This window comes from Euleptes europaea, chromosome 14 (genome assembly GCF_029931775.1).
Source record: "Euleptes europaea isolate rEulEur1 chromosome 14, rEulEur1.hap1, whole genome shotgun sequence".
In the NCBI taxonomy this organism is placed as follows: domain Eukaryota; kingdom Metazoa; phylum Chordata; class Lepidosauria; order Squamata; family Sphaerodactylidae; genus Euleptes; species Euleptes europaea.
In genome coordinates this window covers 31,643,040-31,659,894 of record NC_079325.1, presented here as the reverse complement: position 1 = coordinate 31,659,894, position 16,855 = coordinate 31,643,040, and the positions used below count along the sequence as shown (strand labels likewise).

Below are 16,855 nucleotides of genomic sequence, written 5' to 3'. Positions count from 1 at the left end.
TTTATATCTGTTTTAGACCCTGACTCTCCTGCAACTGAAGCTGAATGGTGTAGTGGTTAGAGCGCTGGAGAAGGATCTGAGAGACCCAGGTTCAATTCTGCCATGTGACTTTCTGCCAGTCAGTCTCTCTCTCTCTCTGAGCCTCACCTACCTCACAGGGTAGTTGTTGTGAGGATAAAATGGAAGAGAGGAGGAGGATGTTGTAAGATGCTCTGGGTCTTTCCATGGGGGAGAAAAGCTAGGTATAAATATATCTAAATAATAATAAATAACTAAAAAGATACACCAATAATAACAGTGTCAACAATGGATTCTGACTGTCGTATGAAAGACCTGCAGATATAGGGTTGCCAGGTCCTTCTTTGCCACCAGTGGGAGTTTTTTGGGGTGGTTCCTGAGGAGGGCGGAGTTTGGGGAGGGGAGGGACTTCAATGCCATAGAGTCCAATTGCCAAAGCGGCCATTATCTCCAGGGGAACTGATCTCTAACGGCTGGAGATCAGTGGTAATAGCAGATCTCCAGCCACTACCTGGAGGTTGGCAACCCTATGCAGATAGGTGCAAATAACCAGGACTCCCAAGAGCTCATATCTGTAACACTGTAGAACATCAATGTGCTAAAGCAGATGCCAAGACACATTTGCTGGAACAGCACTAGAAACAGCTTCTGCCTCGCTGGTGCTTGGTCTACTCGGCTAATTCCTGCTACCGGCAGAATACCCACAAGTTGGACAAAGTCAGAGGCTAGCATCTGCTCATGTAACTGTAACTGTCCAGAGGACTGGCCTGTAAGCTCTCTGATGCAGCCATTCTATCTATGGCCAAACAGTAGGCTAGACTGAAAATACATATAGATTTTACTCATCGACACTTTGCAATGCACACATTATGCCTAGAGCAGATTTGTCTCCTGGCTCTTGGGCTTTTTACAAAAGACGTACAGTAAAAAAGACAATTCACTCTGCAGCACATTTAACAGAAAAAGAGGTTTCGGTCCAACATTTTTTAAAAATCGCAAAAGAAGCAAGTCAGCTGTGTCCTGGAAATCTGCTTTTCTCTGCCAAAGAACCCCCCAAAGGCCAAAAGCTTTGCTTACAGTGTTATTGCCAGCTGGAGAACAATGAAAACAACCCTTGGCAGACACCAAGGGACATAAATTGACTTTCTTAATGGGAAACCTTATAGGAGAGACACTGGAAGCATTTTCTAGTTGCCTTTTCAATGACTGTGTCTAAAAAGAATGACATTTACAATCAAGCACAGACTTGTTCAAAATGTACAACCAATTCCTACATACTAGTAGGGCTGGGGTGTTCTCCCCTAACTGAAATCTGGGGCTGCAGTAATGAACTCTGTGGGGTTGGAAGGGCACCAAAAGATATGTAAGGTCCAGTGCCTTCGTACGACCTGGAAGGCTGGTGGCTTCCAGATCATGGAAAAAGCTTGGAAGGCATATGGGCTGAGGATGGCCCTGGGCTACACTATGCAGCCACATGTGCTGTCTCTTATCACACCAGAGATCTTGGAGCATGTGCAGCAGGGCACTGAGCATCACAGGTGACAATGTGACTCTCTCCAGTGCTGAGGAGGAGAAGGAGGAGGAGAAGGAGAGTTGGTTTTTATATGACAACTTTTTCTACCACTTAAGGGAGACTCAAACTGGTTTACAATCACCTTCCCTCCCCCTCCCCACAACAGACACCCTGTGAGGTAGGTGAGGCTGAGAGAGTGTGACTTGCCCAAGGTCACCCAGCTGGCTTTGTGTGTAGGAGTGGGGAAACCAACCCCAGTTCTCCAGCTTAGCCTCCAACTCTCATGTGGAGGAGTGGGGAATCAAACCCAGTTCTCCAGATCAGACTCCACCGCTCCAAACCACCGCTCTTAACCACTACACCACGCTGGTCACAGAGCATTATGCTTCTTTCCCTTTCTGTGAATGCCTAGAAGGGATTATGGAATCTTTTCCAGACTTCCCAATTCACTCCAGCGGTAGGCAGAGAAGAATGAATCTATTTCTGACTCCACCAAAACGTTCCAGAGTGGGACAGATTCCGACCACCACAACATGCAGCTGTACCTGCTCAAGGAAAATGCTGATCTTCATCCTGCATTGCAAAGGGGTAGCTGTGTTAGTCCGTTGTAGCAAAATTTAAAGACTAACAGCATTTGTTTCACTATGGCCATTTATGCACGGGAGGTTTTGCCTTGGATCTGCCGCTCTCTAGATGCACATTTTCCCCATCCAAATTCTCAAAACTCAACAATAAGCCCTCATGCAGAGTTTTGAGAATTAGGATGGGGAGAATGTGCATCTAGAGGGTGGCAAATCCAGGGCGAAACCTCCCACGCATAAATGGCCTATGAGCTTTCCTTTCCTTTATCCCTTAGAAGCTCCTTGATCCATTGATCTTGAGCAGCGTAATTTTACATCTAATGTTTGAGGGATATAAGGACTGAAATAAATCTTGCCACTGACAATGCAGCCTTGGGATCCCTGTCACTTAATAAAAACGGCGTTATATGTCAGACACAGAGGCATTAGATTTATATATTAAAAGGGGAGAGGTATAACGTGATCTAAGTTTCTCATAAAAGAGGCATTCCAAAAGGGCATGAGCTAATGAATCAATAGAGCCAGAAGAGCATGGATAGGTCCTTTCGGGGTATGGTATGTTCAAAATTCTGCCTTGCATAACCATAGAGGGGTTTAGCATTCAGTCTAGCTAAACAGAAGGCTCTAGAAAGACGAGTTGTCAAATAATAAGTATAAGCGGGCAAACTGCGTGGTGGTGGTATTCCGAAAAACTGAGATGAACAAACGCGGCGAGCCTATGAGCTTTCATGAATCATACACCCTACTTTGTCAGATATCTATTTTACACATTTTACTTGATGTGATATATGACGTAGTGGGCTGCGACTCTTGAAAGCTCATATTGAATTAAATATCGTTAGTCTTTAAGGTGTGGTAGGACTTTTGTCTTAATCTTGCATCATTCTGTGTTCTGCGGCAATCTGTACCAACATATGGAGATATTACCTCAAAAGGGTGTTCCAAAGCAGAAACTGGAGGATAAATGGTACAGGTGTTCATTAGAAGCATATCTAATGATGCTTAAGTCTATAAGCACCACCTTCACATTCGGGGAAAAAAATGGGATGGGGGTGTAGAAGAGATGTCCTAGTGAGTGAATTTTCACCCTGAAGTCTCTTATTTTAAACGTGCACACAAAAGCCATTCTGCATCGTTTCCCTGAGGCAAATTTTCCCTGCAGCACAGAAGATGCTATCATTCATTTCATCATGAACATCTTTTTTAATATAACTGAAACAACTTGGTCTGATAAAAAGGAAATTAAAACTCACAGACTGTGGGTTTCTGACTCCAGCTTACTTTGATCATTCACCTTTTTTTTCCTGGTTTCTAGAAATGCAGCCAAACTTGATAGAACAGAATCTCATCCAATACCTGCTGTGGCTGAGCCATAATATAATATATAGGATCAAATATATATGTATAGAAAACAGCATACATACAGGGCTAAACTGCTTGTCAAAACATATGCAAGTCTGCCATGGGCACTCGCGGCCACACTGCACATTTGAATTGAGACTGTAGCATAGGAGGAAGAGGAGCTCCTGCCTCTCCCCCCCCCACACACAAACTGCCTTTCTCCTGATCTGAATTGCCAACAGGAGGTGGTTCCATGTGCACTCCCTTTCTCCATGCCACGCTCCCGATTTGACCCCCCATTATGCTTTTAAACAGAGTATTCACCAGGAATTCACAGCTGCAATACGGCTGCAAGTCCCTGTGGTGAACTCACATACATCGTAATGTGTAGTTTGGCCCATAGAAAACTGGATGTCAGAGAGCAAGTTTATAACCTCATCTTCTTTTGACTAGCCTACAATGTTATGCTTAGGAGCCCTGTGGCACAGAGTGGTAAGCTGCAGTACTGCAGTCCAGGCTCTGCTCACAATCTGAGTTCGATCCCAACGGAAGTTGGTTTCAGGTAGCCGGCTCAAGGTTGACTCAGCCTTCCATCCTTCCGAGGTCGGTAAAATGAGTACCAGCTTGCTGGGGGTAAAGGGAAGATGACCTGGGAAGGCATTGGCAAACCACCCCATAAACAAAGTCTACCTTGGAAATGTCAGGATGTGACGTCACCCCATGGGTCAGGAATGACCCGGTGCTTGAACAGGGGACCTTTACCTTTTTTTTACAATGTCATAAGAATTGCCTGAGAGGTAGCAGAGTATGACACAAACAGAAGAGAAGAAGGCACACAAGAGATTAAATGAAAAATCTAACAAAGTGAACCAGAGCTTAAATGTACATATTGCGGTGGAAAGTAGTTGCATATCACTGGTGGGAAATGAGGGGTGGTCTCAAGGCCTACAGGATACGTCAAATGCCTTTAATGTTTTTAATGTGAGAATAAGAAAATGGGAACTCTTGGAATGCATAGGGCACATTGGGGAACACTAACAGAGCCACCGCAAGCAGAAAGAGAGAGAGAGAGAATAAAGTGCTATCATGTCAAAGCCTATTTATGGCGACCCCATAGGGTTTTCAAGACAAGAGACTGACAGAGGTTGTTTGCCATTGCCTTCTTCTGCATAGTGACCCTATACTTCCTTGATGATCTCCCATCCAAGTACTACCCATGGCCGACCCTGCTTAGCTTCTGAGATGTGATGTTATCAGGCTAGCCTGGGCCAGCCAGGGCAGGGCAAGAAGAATGACATCCTTCTAAGTCCATGGAAATCAATGGCCTTAGAATGGCTCTGTCCTGTACCTATTTCCCATCAAATTAATTGGGTGCCCCTAAGTATTCCATCGTATTCCATATTACTATGTATGGGTGTGAAAGCTGGACAATGAAGAAAGCTGACAGGAAGAAAGTAGACTCCTTTGAAATGTGGTGTTGGAGGAGAGTGTTACGGATACCATGGACTGCCAAAAAGACAAATCAGTGTGTTCCAAATCAAATCAAGCCTGAACTGACCCTAGAAGCTAAAATGACTAAACTGAGGCTATCGTATTTTGGTCACATTATGACCAAGAATCACTAGAAAAGACAAGGCAAGAATCACTAGAAAAGACGGTCATGCTAGGAAAAGGTGAGGGCAGCAGGAAAAGAGGAAAACCCAACAAGAGATGGATTGACTCCATAAAGGAAGCCACAGCCCTCAATTTGAAAGACCTGAGCAAGGCTGTCAAAGATAGGACATTTTGGAGGACATTGATTCATAGAGTGCCATGAGTTGGAAGCGACTTGACGGCACTTAACACACACACACACACACACACACACACACAGTATTATGGGAGAGCAAAACAAACCTCTCTCTATCCACTTTGGGCTCTGGCTCCTTCCAGCCATGCCCCTTTAGGCCAAGCCCAAAGGAATGACCAGTACACAGTAATAAGGCTCCAAGCTTGCAATCGTATTTTTATTATTTCCTCCACTTTTTAAAAGCAATCATATTTTTAATAATCTTGTAATACTGGCTGCCTTATGCATCCAGCCAGGCTGGAGGGAAAGACGGGCTAAACTATTAAATAGTTAAATATGTAGAAGCCAAAAGCCAAGAGATTTTTCAGAATTCTGCCAGCTGCCCTTGGCTCCTTGGTCCTTTGGCTCAGCGCACTGAAGGAGAATGGAAAAAAACACACATAACTCCCTTAAGGATCTGTTTGCCTGCCTGGGCACATTCAGACTCCCTCCTCTTTTCACACTGCTTGGAGTCAGAGTTCTCAGTTTTGCTGCAGATCTCAAAAGCCGCATCACAAACAGGGTTCCTCAAAATGCTCACCTGGCAGCAGTTACTAACAGCCAGGTTCATGCTATAACCAGGCAGGTGTGTGTGTGTGTGTGTGTGTGTGTGTGTGTGTACAGGAGCAGAATTCCTGGCCCAGCTCCAGTCCGCATGACTCTGAGCAACAGTTTTCCGCCCTAGGCAGATGGATTTTCGGCTCTTAAATTTAATACTTTTGTGGGCGTGACATACAGCAGGATCCAGCCAGGTTTCCTGTGACACATTTTCAGTCCTCAAATTTCCAAGTAGCCAATATGGTTTTAAACTGAATCCAGGGCAGAGGCAGGGGAGGGAAAAGACGGGGTTCCTGGTGCTTGTTAAAAATAAAGGCGTTGTAGATTCTGAAGTAGAGAGATACCTTTTCAGAGGTACAGATTTCCATGCGGAGGGTTTCCTAATGCCAGAGTCCATTGGCACATACAACTGGTGGTAGAATTGTGAAGACCAGCCTCAACCGGGCAAGCCCTGAATCAGTTAAAGAAGTTGGTGTTTCCACCTCCCACGTCTTGGTTGGCTGCATGTCTAGAACGAAATCCATCCCAATTCTTGCTTCCGGGTTCCTCTCACTGGAGGAGAAGGCGGCCAATTGGAGAAAGACTTTTTAAAAAATCTGTCAAGCCAAGCCACCTGGCTTAGATCTCAGAGCCAAAGGGGTAGGAAGGGCCATGACTTGGGTGGAAAAGATCCTCCAGAATTTGAAAACCAATTCCTGGAATAGAGGTTTATGGAGGCCAAGAGGTGGGGTTTGGCACTAGCACGGGCACTTGGAACTTCTGTGCCCTTCTGGGTATTCCCCCCCCCCCAAAGTAATCCCACCTGTTTTCCTTAGAATGCTGTATTTTCCTACATCATGGTGTTCTCCCCACCCATTCTGGCAATATTCCCTACAGAAAACAAATACAAATAAATTCTTAAATCACCAACCCCTATTGGCTTATTTACATCAAGAATCTAAAATAGCTGGATGGCTTTAAAAAAACACACAGAGAGAGACAGACTTTCAACTATGCACCAAAATTCAGCCAGGGGGCAAAAAAGGTCTTATTTATATATCATAACTTTTCCTAAAACAATCCAAGCATTAGGACCACTGACAAGGCCCTCGGTTACAAAATAAACCTCACCCCCTACCCATTTTTTATTTAAAGACACACATTTTATTCGTCCTTTTCTTGTTTTGCCAGACAGGACTTGCTTATCTTTTATCCTGAGTGGAACTTGGTACAGGAAGGTTGTTTATGAAGCAACAGGGGTCCAGAAATGCATACATTTGCTTGACCACTTCTGGCCCTAGCTTAGAACTTGAGTTGTACAGGCAAATATTTTCCAAGTTTGGCTCTCTGTTGAGTAGTTTCTTCTAGGCACTTGCTGCGAACGGCAATCATACTGAAGTGTTTTCTCGACACCTCTGTGTGCGTGCGAGCGCAGCAACAGCCAACATCTTTTCCAGGTGTGGTGGTGGCCATCAGGGATTGGCCCCAGTAGGCATCAGACCTCAGCAGGGGGCTCACTGCCCAAAGCCTAAGCCCACTAGTCCTTAGAGACGGCTCCTGAGTGACAGAGTAAGCAGTGACGACAAGGAGGAGCAACAGCCACTGTGGCCGGCTCTCTCCTTTGCGTGCCAGCAGGGGAGGCACTGAAGGAGTTATGCTCTCTAACGCCTAGAGCCAGAATTGCTCTCCTGCCAAGCTGATCAAAAGCCAGAGCCCTTCCTGACCATGACTACATTGTTCCCCTGGCCCAGTCATTTTGGCTGATGGGGTTCTGGCTCCCATGTTAAAGAAGCTGGTAGACAAACATTTCAGTAAGAAAGGAAAGAAAGGCTGAGAGCCCTCTAAAACACTCTTTTCTTTCGGGGGCGGGGAGGAACGCCTGCTAGGTTTGACGTGACAACAGAGTATCCTGCACCACTTTCAAGCTGGGAGTTATTGCGCTGCGGGTTGGGTATGACTGAGGAGTCACTAGGCAGTCACCATGCCTTTATGAGAGAGAAGGGCACATTTGAATATGAGACCGAAGAACCCATGTGCTGTGAAATGCGGGAAGGTTGAAACACAACTGGAAACTAGTATTCAGGCACAGCCATCAATTAATTCAGAAACCCGATACAAGTGTATTCAAAATAGCCTTTCTGCTTTCAACATGCACATACCAACTGTGGGAAAGGTGCTTAAAAGGACACATTGTTCCATAGCAACTCAGCCAGTTGGCTCCTTTCCCCAAACACAATGCCTGGCCTACCTTCTAAACATGCATGTTTAGATCCATTGGCAAGCTCTGACTCATCGCTAGGGTTTCCAGGTCCCTCTTCACCACCGGCAGGAGGTTTTTGGGGAGGAGCCTGAGGAGGGCAGGGTTTGGGGAGAGGCTTCAATGCCATAGAGTCCAATTGCCAAAGTGGCCATTTTCTCCAGGGGAACTGATTTCTACCGGCTGGAGATCAGTTGTAATAGCAGGTTTCCAGCTAGTACCTGGAGGTTGATTTTCTAACAGTCCCACGATACAGACGATTATTTAAGTTGGCTAGACTAAATGCCATTCCATCAGGGGAGTTAATGGGTCGTTTATATAGGGTACCGTATTGTGAGAATGTCAATGTGGTTCTTGGCCAAATAGACACTCTTCAGCATTCCTTGTTTAGCTGTGACCTGCTCAACGAAGCTAGAGACAGATGAATAAAGCCTTTTATCTGGGAATCTGTTTGCGAATTGGATAATTTGAGGGTTCTTTTAGCAGGTGGATTTTAATACCACATTGGCAGTTGCCAAGTTTTTATCTCAGTCAATCAAGATAAAAAAATACTAATTTCATTATTGTTTATCTAAATATCTGTTTTTTATATATATAGTTCCTTTTTAATTTTGATTTTAGTGTGACATTGTTCACGGCTGAATTGGCCATATGAACAATATCATTAAAGTAAAGTACCTGGAGGCTGGCAACTCTACTCATCGCTTGGAAATTGCTGAAATAAAACTTGCACCTCTTTTCATTTTCAGAGGATGAAACCCTTTATGCGGGTTTTATGGATCTTAAGGGAGCTTTTGATACCATCCTGAGGGAGAAGCTGTGGTTGAAACTATCAAATTCTACTATGGATAGGAGGTTACTATGGCTCATTCAACAATTTCATACTGACCTCACAGCTCAGGTTCGCTGTGGCGACCAAGGAGAACTAACCGAGCCCTTTGAACTGGCCAAGGGAGTTAGACAAGGTTGCCTCCTTGCTCCTCTCTTGTTTAATCTATACCTGAATGATATGGCAACCAATTTCTCAGAGTCTTGTCACCCCCCAAAGCTTGCAAGTCATCCCACCCCAATTCTACTCTATGCTGATGATGCAGTTCTCCTGCCCCGTACAAGAATTGGTTTGAAAAGATCTTTACAAACCTTCTCTGAGTACTGCTCTAGGGAAGATCTTAAAATAAACCATCATAAATCTAAGATTATGATCTTCACTAAGAGGAGAAAAATGCCTGTTTTTCGCTGGGTATTAGATGGCTTTGAGGTTGACCAAGTCAAGGAGTTTGTTTACCTTGGCATTCTTTTTTCCCATAACCTAAATTGGAATTCCCATCAAAAAGCAGTGTCCAACAAAATCAAACCTGGGGTTGGTGCTATTGTCAACTTTTTCCACACCAAAGGTGGCAAATATATTCCAGGGGCTATTCAGGTTTTTAATCTAAAAATTACCCCAATTATTCTCTTTGGTGTTGCCATCTGGATAACAGTTGTCAATGAATCTATAGATCGTCCATTGCTTCAGTTCTTACGAAAACTCCTAAATGCTCCTCGATGTGTTGCTGGCGTTACTCTTCATTCCGAGTTTGGCCAAATGTCACTCGAAGCTAGGGCATGGTTGGCCGCCTTTAAATTACATCTTAAACTGTGCTTTAGCACTGAGGGGTTCCTAGCTTCTCTGAAGCATGACCCTTTTAAATCCTCATGGCAAAAAATCTTAGATGAGAAACTGACATTGTTGGGCTTCTCGCAGGATATGTTATTAGATCTTGGGAAAACTGAAGCTTTCACCAAAATTAAAAAGTGCATTAAAGAGCTTGATTATAACAGCACTACTTTTCATGCTCGCCGCGTTTGTTCATCCCAGTTCTTTGGAATACCACCACCACGTGGTTTGCCTGCTTATACATATTATTTGACAACTCGTCTTTCTAGAGCTTTTTATTTAGCTAGATTGAATGCTAACCCCTCTATGGTTATGCAGTGCAGAATTTTGAATATACCATATTCAGACAGGACCTGTCCTTGCTCTTCGGGCTCTATCGATTCACTAGCTCATGCCCTTTTGGAATGCCACTTTTACTAGGAACTTCGATCACATTATATTTCCCCCCTTTTAACTTACAAATCTAATGCCTCTGTGTCTGACATAATGCCTTTTCTACTAAGCGATAGGGATCCCAAGGCTACATTGTCAGTGGCAAGATTTGTTCCAGTCCTTATATCCCTCAAACACTAGTTTTATGCTGCTCAAGATCAATGGATCAAGGAGCTTCTACGGGATAAAAGGAAAGGAAAGGGAAAAAAAGAAAAAAAAGGAAAGGAATAAAACTTGCTGTAGCCTATGAAGGCTTTCAAGAAAGAAAAACCAGGTTCATCCTCAATGATGCAGGCAGAATGATTGATTTTAGGGCAAGGCTGCATGATTTAATGGCACCCAAAGTAGAATTGCACAAGTTCTGGGACATGATTCAGGCTTCAGAAAAGCTAGAGAAATTAAAATCTTGATTTGTGCCCAACCCAGGTTCCATATTTCAATAAGTTTAAAAGCCCTCTGGCAAACATGTTCCAGTTATGTTGAGATTATAAAGCTCCATGGGAGAAAGGTCTGAAACTGTTAACACATGTGGTTCAAGAAAAAGACAGTCAACATATCCTCTTCTTCCCTTCCAAATATCAGCTCCCAGAGAAGAACAACAGAGGGTACCTATGTGTGCCTAGGTGGGATGCTTAGAGTCATGCTTTGGCGTGTCTGTTATATGACCACTCTGCACTATACAAGGCCACATGCAACCTGCTGTTAAGATCAAACTACATATTATCTGAGATTCTTTCCTCTTCCAGCTTTTTTTAAACTCAAAGCAGCTAGGGCAGGCAGCATCTGAGAAGCAGAAGGGCCCATGCAAAGAAGGACACAACATACCCTACCCTCACCAGACATTTTTAGTTCAAAACACAAGATTTTCAAAATACAAGATTTTCTGGGTGAAAAATCAGCAGGGGGTTGATTTTGAGATAAACAATGACAGGAAGTGAAAGGGTTAAGCAGCCTCTGCTTAGGCTCTACTTAATATATAGATTGAGTTTCAGTTCTCTGATTATTCTAGATGTTGACTAAATGGCTAATACATGGGAGACGTCACAAGAAAGCTTAAGAAATTCAAGAATCATGGCTTCCAACTTAAACTAAACAAGTGTCTTGTCCTCACGATAACAGAGAAAAATCAGATTGCATGTGCATATCCACTTCTTCTGAAACAGAAAAGAATTCCCACAGTTGGGAAATTTGATTTTTCTGCTCAACAGAGGCCTAATTTCCTTCAAAGGAAATTTCTTCCCATACCCACTTCTCCAAGTCACAAACCTTCTTTTCCCACCAGTGGCAAAATAAAACACTTTAAATTCTACAATGGACAAAAAAGAAAAGAAAAAGGGATGCCAAAAATCATGCATCCTTTGATTTCTCTAAGATAAAAATGGAAATGTAAGCAAATCTCCTTTCTTTGTACAGCACTAGGCTGGCAAAAGAAGTACACAAAGAGACCAACTCCTGAAGACCCAGTTTAGGCTTACCAGGTCCCGTAGCTCCACCGGCGGTACGCACAACGTTTACCCGGAAGCACCGTGGATGCTCTAGCGATCTTGACCAAAACTCTATGGTTTCCACAGAGTTTTATCTGAGATTGCTAGAGCGTCCGCATCCCTTTCAGGTTTACCTGAAAGTGATGCGTGCACGTGTGTGCACACAGTGCCCACTGGCCATCAGCTGGCCGGCGGGCAGCCCGGTGGATTGGCAGGATTTTGCCTGCCACCACCGGGCACTTGGCAACCCTAACCCAGTTGCAAACACAATAAGTCTGGGGAAAAGCTATAGTTTATAAGAGCTGGAAAAGCTGCAGCTCAAGCCATTACATACATGTTGTTTTTTCACTTGAACTGTGAGATCCATCATATTATTTTGAAGGAGATGAAAAAGAAGAAATTTGGCTAGTCAAAGAAAAGACTACTCATGAATCAGAGCAAAATTCAAAGTATTATCAGATCCAGCTGAAGAACAAGACTGAGGGATACACTGACATTGGCAATCTGCAAATGTATCTCCCACAGCAATCATGGTGGGGGGGAGGGTTGGATCGGGGCATAGCATGGGAGTGGGCTAACCCCCTTCCCACTGTGCAGTTTCCTCAAGAGAAACCAGGCCTCCTGACCTGCTACTATTCTTGGAAGAACTCCAGAACTCTTCATCAGGCTGGATGTTAAACAGAGGGCAGGCACACCCACACAAAAACACACCCACACCATTTCAGATCACGGTCATGGTATAATAAAGGTGCTTACAGAGGCTAATAGCAGCTCGAGAAACTGGTGGGGGGAAACAAGGAAGTAATGTAAGGAAAAGGGTTCAAAATGACCACCAGCACACGGCTCAGCCCCGATCCCAGATCACCACTCATGGCTGCTTTTGAAATTTAAAAAAGAAACCAAAGCCTAGGGCCCCAGTGTACTTTTCTCCAAGGACCTCATCAATGGTGACCAGTTCAGCATTCAACTTGCTGGTGGACATGTTTGAACAAATAGTTGTACAGGCAGTTCACATCGCAGGCAAAGAACTTCACTGTGGTTGTTCAAGAAATCCTACATCTGTTTTCTCTTTCAGTGACACAGACTTTGAGCTGAGATTAACCATACTATACCTTGGGAGCCTATGAGGCAGTCGAACCAGCTTTGAATCTCTCCCAGGGTGTTAATAACTCACTAGACTACAACCAATTCAGGCCGGGACGCAACCGGCATTCTGTTGTGTTCATCTATTTGGGTCATGCCAACTCATTGAGACTCAAAACTCTAGATATTTTATGATTTTGTTCATATTTTGAGCTCTTGACATCTGGGAGTGCAGCTTTCATCAGCCAACCAATTATCCTCTGAAAATGAAAAGAGGTGCAGATTTCTGTTTTAAAAGAGTGTCATAGCACAATAAAAGGAAAATGTTAATCCCTCATTGTCGTCAGCAGGTTTCTCTTGATGCTTAAGAGATGACACTTTGGCTGACAAGTTAAGCCAAAAGGACTTAGCAGAGACACAGCCACACAAAACAAATAGTCAATTAATAACTCTCATCCAAAAATGAGGGCCGAGTCACAAAATTGTGGCAGCTGAAGCTCAACTAGATTTCAGTCACAAATTCTACCCAGTGCCAGACATTTTTGTGCCCTAGGCAAGGCTAACAACTTGTGCCCCCCATCGCTAACCAATTTTCCAAAACAGATGTCTTGTAGAAAAAAATAAAAGCATAAAACTTTTTATAAGACGTTATAATTAATTATATTCCATAGCACTGTTGTGGTACTTATCTTAAAATAAAAAATATAAATTGTCAGTTGCATTTCCCCCCAAGAAACTAATCTGTTTAAAATGGTGCCCCTCAAGCCAGTTCTGCACCCCTTTGAGGTCAGCGCCCTAGGCGACCACCTAGTTCGCCTAATGGTAGCACAAGAGGGTAAATTCAAGTTGGAGTGGCAGGAGGCAGGTTACTGCAAATGTCATTTTTGAGTGTATGCTGTGGCAAACCAAAACCTAATCCAGATTTAATTCACCATATAGCCTCCTTGCCAAGAGATACAGAGCTATATCACATCAGCAGCAGACAAAGTGGTACAGCAGTTCCTGGCAGATCTCATGGTTGAGTATTTCATTTAAAAAATCCGTGCACATATAGAACTACTGCACACGGAGAAAGCTAGAGTACAACTCTTATCTCTGACAAGCTAATTTTCTAAGTGCAGGGAGTTATTTTATACAGTGGACCATTCAATCATGAAATTGCCCCCAGGCTCAGTTTTACCACCTCAAGTATGATGAAGGGCTCTTTTTTTGCCATCAAGTCACAGCCAACTTATGGTGACCCAGCAGAGTTTCGAAGGCAAGAGATATTCAGAGGTGGTTTGCCATTGCCTGCCTCTGTGTAACAATCCTAGATTTCCTTGGTGGTCTCTTATCCAAGTACTAACCAGGGATGACCCTGCTTAGCTACTCATATCTGACAAGATCGGGCTAGCCTGGGCCATCCAGTTCAGGGCAAGGTGTGTTGTTGACTCATGGTGGCCCCATGAAGTTCTACTTCAAGGAATTTTCAAGGCAAGAGATGAACAGAGGTGGTTTGCCATTACTTTCCTTGGTCTTACTGTCTTCCTTGGTGGTCTCCCAAAGTGGTCTCCCAAAGTACTAACTGTGGTCAACTCTACTTAGCATCCAAGCTCTGATGAGATCCAGTTAGTCTGGGCAATTAGGGCTGCTAAATGTACGCCTACAGATCCCCTGTTCCAGGTCCCTTATTCCAGATTGGTCCTGCTAATTTTTGAGTTAATCTTTTAAGGATTGTGGCCTCAGGCATGCATTTCAAAGAATGCCAAAGAATCAGAATATCTCCCTATGCAACTACCACAGGCCTCTGTTTTGCACATGTGCAAGAACAAGCCCACGCACACATGTGTGTGTATACCATCCCTTCAAGTTCTCAGCTAAGAATAAGCTCATTTATTTCCCAAGAGAAATCTCAGCATGGTATCAATCTTGGGCATGCAATTCCATTTGTTCCACCCTGTGGGGGGAAAGTAACAAGCATACCATGGGTTAAAGAAGCATCTCCTTTGACTGCCCAACCTGTCCTCAGAAGAAGGGGGGCTTTCAATAGGGGGGCTGACAGCAGCCATTCGGACACAGGCAGCCAAGATAGGGCCACACTTGAGTATCTGCAGGATCAAGGGTCAGCATCTCTCAAAAAGAAGTCAGAGGCTGGTCCAGGGTTTTAGCCTGAAGGGAGCAGGATACAAGGACATGGTGGACAAGTAAGCTACAGACAAGGGCAAAAGAGATAACAAGCCAGATCGGCTAAATTGTTGCCAAGTCAAAAGACCAAAGCCTGACCTGAAAGCATTTGTAGCTAGCCCAACCCACTGTCTGGGATTAGAGCCAGTTTGGAGCCTAAAGGCGGCAGCATTGTCTGCTTTTCTTCTCCATTCACCACAAGAGGCACCAGCACGTGGGCCTGGTTCAGTTCCTGGCAGGAAGATACCGCTTTCAAATAAACACAGCGCAGCCGGTTCACTCCTTGCTTTTTCCCTTGGGATCATGCGGCCAGAGGGAGGAGGACAACAGAGCCCAACATGGAGATTTCTTTCCAGAAAGTAATGTGTGAAGAAGACCTTGCTTACCCAGTTACCAATGAGTTAAGCTGGAATATTAAATACTTTGAGGGAAGGGGGGGCCAACAATCCTTGATTTTGCAAAGCACAGCAGAAAGTGACACCTGTGACAGCTCTGAAAATAAAACCCATGCATTAATCATCCCGAGGAAGCTGGTGACTTCAGGACAATTTAGCCAAAAGTGAATAATAGTGAATGACGACACACACATTTTTTCTCGAATTCCTGGGCATTAACTTTTGGGGGCTGCACTGTAGCTCCATGTGGTCTGGCTACCAGGCTATTACAGAAGTTGGCCTCTTTCTATAATCCACATAACAACACGCTGGACAGATTTGGAAAGGGACAATAACGAAGGTTTGCCAATTTTTTAAAAAAAACATTCTGGAGAAAAAGAGATGAATCTGGCTGCCCTCGCTTGGGTGAAACACCCACTGATTTCAAGGGAAGTTTGGTTTGGTTTCTGCTCGACCACATCAGCCTGCTAGACATTCAGGATTGGCCAGAAAAATTGCTTTGTTGGTCAGAAACTAAGTCAGTCAGGGGGCATAATGTGGAAGATAGCGGGCAATGAAGGGCATCCCTTCCATAGACTAGCCAACCCACCCTCCCTGAGGCAAGTCTCCTCTGGCAGACCTTAAGTGGCTGCAGAAGTAATCCGGTTCAAGCTGGGAAATCCCCAGATAGTACCAGCAGAGAGGGATTTCTCCAGTTGGTTACCATAGGGCCCCAGCAGCAGTCCCTACTCTAAGCCACTTTGTGAACCAAAAGTACTATATAAATAAAGTAGCAGCAATGCCAATAATATGATTAGGTAGAACAGTATCAAAACGAGCTGGGGGATGCCTAGTAGCTGTTTGCAAATGTTATAAGGTCCCTATTCCATGCCACTGTCCTGGAAGTCCTGGGCATTTTTATTCTAGGTACCTGTACTTTGTATCCTTCTCCAAGGTTCCTCAGCCTGCACATTTCCCCCTAAAGTCCTTTGGTTTCCTTAAACAGCTATTATTTCCTGGCACCCTCTCACTGTTAAATTCATACCTGTCTTCATTTAGATTATCCAAACCATCAGGGACATGTTACCTTGAACCAGATGCTTTCCAACTCCTGTTGGCTTTCCCCCAGGAGTTCATTTAAAAGTTGCTCCACAACCTTGTTTTATTGTAAGCTTCAGCAGCCTGGGTCCATTTCAGTTCAAGCAGATCCCTTTTCTTTTGTACAGGGTCAGCTTGTCCCAAAACAGTCTCCAGCACCTAATGACACAGATGTCCTGCTTATCCTTTATAGAAACACAGGTTCAGAAAATAAAGCCAGACCTTGAAAACATACCACAGGAGGCCTTTGAGTTACGCATAAGGGAAATTAGATGTGGAACTTTACAGCAGATGCCTGAACGCTCATGACCTACACTTGGGCATGGTTATAGTGAGAGGCAGATATTAAAGCAAATGACTTACACAGTGAGTGCTGGAGATGATGACGGAGCTTGAGATGAAACTGAGGCCATCGTTCATGCTGACCTGGAGAGCAGCTTGCCTGAAAAGAGAGAAGGTGATAGTTACTCCCCAAGATGGAGCTGGACC

At 44.2% G+C, this 16,855-nt stretch overlaps 1 protein-coding gene across 1 annotated transcript in view; it reads right to left on the bottom strand.

The window, feature by feature from the left end:
• ANTXR1 (ANTXR cell adhesion molecule 1) overlaps positions 1-16,855 on the bottom strand; it is a 149,470-nt gene that overhangs the window by 59,822 nt on the left and 72,793 nt on the right. Inside the window, exon 12 of the mRNA XM_056860417.1 lies at positions 16,730-16,808. Within this exon, the coding sequence (XP_056716395.1) occupies positions 16,730-16,808 (79 nt within the window). The remainder of the gene's footprint in view (positions 1-16,729; positions 16,809-16,855) is intronic.